Raw genomic sequence first — 5,820 nt, forward strand, 5'->3', positions numbered from 1 at the left:
TCCCGTTCCCGCAATCGAGAAGGCATATGTTGAGGTCTCCGAGTTTTATCCTCAGATCATCAAAAGTGTAGCCGAAAGAGTACTTTTGAATTTCTATTGGCAAAGGATTTCCCAAATGATCATGAACACTTAATTTCAACAACTTTTCGAGGTAAGGCCAGCAATCAAGAAAGTGCTCAAAGACATGCAAGCTTACATGAAATATATATCACCCTTGGAGAAACGCTTGAAGTCATATTTCGAAGATGTTTCACAATACACAAAGGTCAAGTCGGATTTCATGCAGAGAGAGCCACAAGAGATGCACGAGAAGTCTCTTTCGCTTGCACAACAAGATCTTTTTGAGGCTGAACTGCAAGAGAATGAGCTCGTCGAGACGGTGAATAACGTGAAGGCTGAAATTCTTGAAATCCCCAAGCAACTAGAAGAGCTCAGGAACAAGAAAAAATCAGCAAGTTCATCCCTTGGTAAGGTCGAGAAGGAGATTTGGCCAAGGTCCAGCAGGTTGTGACTATGAAAAGAGAGAATATTTCCCGTCTTGGGAACACACCATTCTTATCTAACCATGAGGTGGAAGCTTTGGAGAAGATGGAAGTGCTAGTTGAAGAATCTCGACGGGAACTAGAAACTTTTGATTTGTTCTCTTAGGTGCTTTCGAATTTTTTTTATTTTTTTATGTCATTTTACTATCTTTCGATGTAAAAGAATATTCCATCTTTTTATGCAATAGAATTTTCTCTTGCTTCTCATAAGTCCTTATTATCGTCTTGGCATCCCTCTTTCATCTTTATGTAGCAAATGAAAACTTTGGATGATTACATCGTGCACACTTTTGGATCCGCCTGATAAATTGGTTACCTTAAAAGAAAATTAACCAAACATGCTTAGTATAAACGTAGTTACAACGAATATTTTTTTTTGGTTTGACTGAACATCGAATATGGGTCTAAGCTACCTAGGTACCCTCCTCAAAGGGATCAAGTCATAATGTAGTTCAAGCGAACAACTTAGAACAATATTTTTTCTTTTTTGTTTTTTGCTTTTTTTTTTTATTTTGACTGAACTTTGAATATGGGTCTAAGCTGCCTACATACCCTCCTCAAAGGGATCAAGTCATAACGTAGTTCAAGCAAATAACTTAGAACATCCTTTTTTTTTTGATTGAATTTAGAATATGGGTCTAAGCTGCCTACATACCCTCCTCAAAGGGATCAAGTCATAACGTAGTTCAAGCGAACAACTTAGAACAACCTTTTTTTTTTACTGACTTTGAATATGGGTCTAAGCTGCCTATGTACCCTCCTCAAAGGAATCAAGTCATAACGTAGTTCAAGTGAACATGCAACATCAATTCCCCATGTTCTTTTCCTCGAAGGTAGATGTTCCTTCAAGGTTAGTAACGGCTTCAAGAATTTGCCATTTAAAGGGCCAATTCGTAATCCATCATTGTCCACCAACTTGTAGGCACCGCTAGTGCAAGCCTCCTTCACTACATAGGGGCCGTCCCATTTAGACGTGAATTTGTTCCCCATTCGTTGGGTGAGGGTAATTGGCCTTCTTACTGCGACAACTAAATCTTCAACTTGAAATGATCGAGGGCGGACCTTTTTATTGAATACTTTAGACATGCGGGCTTGATAGAATTCAAGTTGTTGCTGAGCTTCTAATCTCTTCTCATCTAGTGCCTCCAGCTCCTCAAGTCTAAGACGAGCATTATCTTCGGCGGTTAGCCCTTCTTGTACAACAATACGAAGCTAAGGTATTTGACTTTCAAGTGGAAGGATAGCTTCTACCCCATAAACCAAGGAGTACAGAGTGGCTTGATTTGTAGTCCAATATGTCATTCTAAATGCCCATAGAGCTTCCCCAACCCTCTCGTGCCAATATTTCTTTGACTTTGAAACTAATTTCTTCAAAAGATTGCACCAAGTTTTGTTGAACGCCTCTGCTAGACCATTCACTGCCGCATTATACATTGAGGACTTGCGTTGCTTAAACCCAAATTGCACACATAGTTTATCCATCGACTTATTGTAAAATGGTTTTACATTATTGGTAATGATTCATCGAGGTATTCCATATCTAAAGATAAGATGGGAATGAATGAACTCGACCACCGTTTTCTTCTTCACTTTCTTCAAAGGAACAGCTTCCGCCTATTTGGAGAAGTAGTCAGTAGCTGCCAGTATATAAGCGTGACCTCCGGACGACTTAGGAGAAATAGGTCCCACGACGTCAAGACCCCACAAATCAAATGGCCATGAGGCGACTGTAGGATGTAAGGGCTCCGGAGGTTGGTGTATGAAGTTCGCGTGTAGTTGACAAGCTTCACATCTCCTTGCATAATACAAGCAATCTTTGACCATTGTAGGCCAATAATAGCCCATTCTTTTAATTTGAAAGTGTAGCTTCGGACAGGACTGATGAGCACCACAAACTCCGGAATGTGCTTCCATCATTGCTTCAGCCGACTCCTCACCGTACAAACAACGCTGGTAATTTCCTTCAAAAGACCGACGATAAAGCGTATCCTTGTAAAGAATGAAACGCAGCGCCCTTTTTCTTACCTCCGTCTTATAATGAAGAACTTCCCCGGGTAACTCTCCATTTTTCAAGTAATTGATCAATGGTTTTCTCCAATCTAGATCATCCTTGATTGAAATTGATTTAGCGTTAGCATCTTCATGACTGACTTCAATGAATGATGGTACAATCTAACGATTACACACAGGAACACTCGTTGTCTCTTCTTCCGACAAAGCTAAAATGGTTGCTAGATTAGCTAGCGCATCGGTCATCCTAACACGACCTTTTCAAATTTCGCCACCAAGTTCGAAGCGTGTTGACACAAAGGAATAAGGTCTTCTTTCCTAACCTCGTATACTTTCAAAAGTTGGTTGATAAACAATTTCGAGTCACCATAAACATCAATCTCCGTAATATTCATTTCTAAAGCCATTTCAAGACCAATGATCAAAGCTTGATACTCGGCGACATTATTGGAGCAGAGCTCGCCCAGTACCACCGAGATGTCAAAACTTATTTATCGGGTGACACAAAAACAACTCCTGCCCCCAATCCATCAGACCGGGCGGCCCCATCAAAGAACATTTCCCATGTCGGAAGAACTTCGGTAAAGAAAATGTCTTCATCAGGGAAGGTCATCGGATAACTCCCACTCCGCCAGAATAGGGTGGTCGGCTAGAAAATTAGCTAGTGTCTGCCCTTTAACAGATTTTTGAGGCACATACATGATCTCTTATTGATTGAACATGATAGACCACTTTGCTAATCTTCCAGATAGCACTGGCTTTGACATCACAAACTTGACTGGATCGGCACGTGAAATGAGTCGTATGGACTATGCTTCGAAGTAATGCCTCAATTTCTTAGTCGCGTAGAATATTGCCGAAAAGATTTTCTCCACCGGGGAGTATCTCAATTCATTCTCCGTTAGAGTTCTACTCAAGTAGTACAAGGCACCCCGCTTTCATTTTCTTGCGCCATAAGAGCACCGACGGACCTTTCCTGAGCTGCTATGTATAATGTGAGTGGCTTTTCGGGTATAGGAGCCCCTAAGACGGGCGGATTTAATAAGTACTTCTTTATGCTTTTAAAACCATTTAGACATCCTTCATCCCATTCGAAAGGTGCGTCTTTCTTCATGAGGTGATTGAATGGTTGACATCTCCCAGCGAGATTTGATATAAACCTTCTTATGAATGCGAGGTTTCCTTGTAAACTTCTCAACCTTTTCAAATTTCTAGGCGCAGGAATCTTTTGAATGGCGTCTATCTTAGAGGGATCAACCTCTATACCACGATGACAGACTATGAAGCCAAGAAACGTGCCAAAAGAGACACCAAAAGCACACTTAAGAGGATTCATCTTTAAGTTGTATTTTCTCAAGCGTTCGAATACAATCCGAAGGTCTCTCAAATGATCACCTCTCTTGTTTTTTTTGACAACGAGGTCATGGACATAACACTCCACCCTTTTGTGCAGCATGTCATCAAAGATGTTTTGCATGGCACGTCGGTAGGTGGCGCCCGCATTCTTTAGTCCAAACGGCATTACTTTGTAGCAGTAGATTCCCTTTGGCATGCGAAATGCCGTGTATTCTTCATCTTCCGGAGCCATTCTAATTTGATTGTAGCCGGAAGAGACATCCATAAAAGAAAATGATTAATGTCCTGTTGTTGCATCAAGCCATCAAACATGAGCTCGATGATAGGTAAGGGGAAATCATCCTTAGGACAAGCCTTGTTCCAGTCCCGAAAATCAATGCCAATGCGTATTTGACCATTCTTCTTCTTGACTGGCACAATGCTACAGATCCAAGTTGGGTACTTGACCTCCCTGATGAATCCTGCATCTATGAGCTTGTTGACTTCGGTTTCAATTCGAGGAATTAACTCGAAACGAAGTACACGTCGCGATTGTTTTACAGTGCGCACTCCATTTCTTATACAAAGGTGATGGATTGCGATTTTGGGATCCAGCCCGGGCATTTCTTTGTATGTCCACGCAAACACATCTTTGTATTCTCCTAATATCTCAAGATATTGTTCCTCCTCTTTAGGACTCAAAATTGCACTCACGAATATTGGGCGGGGGTCATCTAATGTGCCTAGGTTCAGTTCCTTTAACTCATCAACAATAGCTTGCCCTCCATCCTCCAGTTGCACAGGGGCTTCTTGTATTTCATCTTCCGAAACTTCCTCTTGATCATCAACAATACTTGCATAATGACTGCTCACGACAATTTTGACTTCGTCTTCGCTTCGATTTTCGTTCTCTTTAGAGGCATGATGGATGGTAACACATTGTTTTACCTTCACTAATTCATTCATGGCAATAACTAAGAGCAGTTGGTCCCTTTGGCGTGATCGAGGCATTTGACGAGCTTGAGCTTCATCCGTTGATTCAAACACATCTATCTCATCCTTTCTCACTCTTTTTGTGATGGTTCCTATTGTGATTTCCCAGTCGTGAGAACACTGAACGAGTGTCTGTAGAAAGTTTATTGTGAACACTCGAGACATTATTAGAAGGACCAAGCCTTTCAAAGACCGTGGGTCACGCAACATGAGTGTCAAGTCTTTCAAAGACAGAAGATTGGGCGGTAGGAGCCTCAATTCGATCAAAAGCAGAAATGCGACCGCTGGTTTTCATTTGATTTCCAACACCCTTTATGGTGATATGATGGACGTTGGCGCACTCTTCTTTCCTTGACACGCGTATTCTAACTGGCTCGATGGGAGTGAATCCTAAACCGACTCTGGGTTGATTAACGCGAAAACCTTGTCTTATTAATGTCCTTTGTGTTTCATTTAACCCATAAATCTTTTCGCCCGTCAACTCAGGTTTTAGTTCGCCTAGCCGAGATTGATTAGAGAAGTTGTAACCAGACTGGGGTACAACATCACGTGTATGCTCATGCGCTAATGGACTTAAGCCGATAATAGGCATGATTAAATCTTCTGTAATAAGGTGGCAATGGCTTGGCTCTTGCTCCTTCAGTCGTTCTTGTCCATCCTTTAATAATTTGGTGCACTCACTGAACAAAATTTTGCTTCCCCGGCGTGACCGTGGAGCGCAACGAAACACTGGCAAACTCAACTTCCTCACAGCTCCGTCATTTTTGCTCATCGGAGCTTCAACTGAAGTGGCCACCTTCTCGTCCTCTATGCAACCGATCTTCGTCGGTACGAGTTCCAAATGAATTCCATTAATAGATTGACATATCGGCGTCTTTGAAATCACTGTTTTACACGTCAGGTTTGACTCCAGATACAATTTCGCATCCGCAAAGTGTGA

General features: G+C 41.7%; 2 protein-coding genes across 2 annotated transcripts; both read right to left on the reverse strand.

Moving 5' to 3' along the window:
• Positions 1-1,241: 1,241 nt before the first annotated feature.
• LOC148769183 (uncharacterized) lies at positions 1,242-2,024 on the reverse strand. The gene is made up of 2 exons (XM_088820281.1): positions 1,803-2,024; positions 1,242-1,754 (listed from the first exon to the last, which is right to left on the reverse strand). Exons 1-2 carry the CDS (start codon positions 2,022-2,024, stop codon positions 1,242-1,244), a joined length of 735 nt encoding a protein of 244 aa, XP_088676407.1.
• Positions 2,025-2,156: 132 nt separating this feature from the next.
• On the reverse strand, positions 2,157-2,959 carry LOC148769184 (uncharacterized). Its single transcript, XM_088820282.1, has 2 exons — positions 2,810-2,959; positions 2,157-2,714 (listed from the first exon to the last, which is right to left on the reverse strand). The coding sequence occupies exons 1-2, from the start codon at positions 2,957-2,959 to the stop codon at positions 2,157-2,159; spliced, it is 708 nt and encodes a 235-aa protein (XP_088676408.1).
• Between the last annotated feature and the right edge of the window lie 2,861 nt (positions 2,960-5,820).

The sequence above is a fragment of the Erythranthe guttata genome, chromosome 7 (assembly GCF_056151865.1).
Source record: "Erythranthe guttata isolate IM_541 chromosome 7, IM_541, whole genome shotgun sequence".
In the NCBI taxonomy this organism is placed as follows: Eukaryota; Viridiplantae; Streptophyta; class Magnoliopsida; order Lamiales; family Phrymaceae; genus Erythranthe; species Erythranthe guttata.

Excerpts from the sequence above, each read along its gene's own strand:
- LOC148769183 (XM_088820281.1), bottom strand. The coding sequence starts at position 2,024 with ATGGATAAACTATGTGTGCAATTTGGGTTTAAGCAACGCAAGTCCTCA. Across the intron at positions 1,755-1,802 it reads AAGCCACTCTGTACTCCTTG|CTTCGTATTGTTGTACAAGA; the intron begins GTTTATGGGGTA and ends CAAATACCTTAG.
- LOC148769184 (XM_088820282.1), bottom strand. The coding sequence starts at position 2,959 with ATGGCTTTAGAAATGAATATTACGGAGATTGATGTTTATGGTGACTCG. Across the intron at positions 2,715-2,809 it reads TGGTGGCGAAATTTGAAAAG|ATTGTACCATCATTCATTGA; the intron begins GTCGTGTTAGGA and ends TGTAATCGTTAG.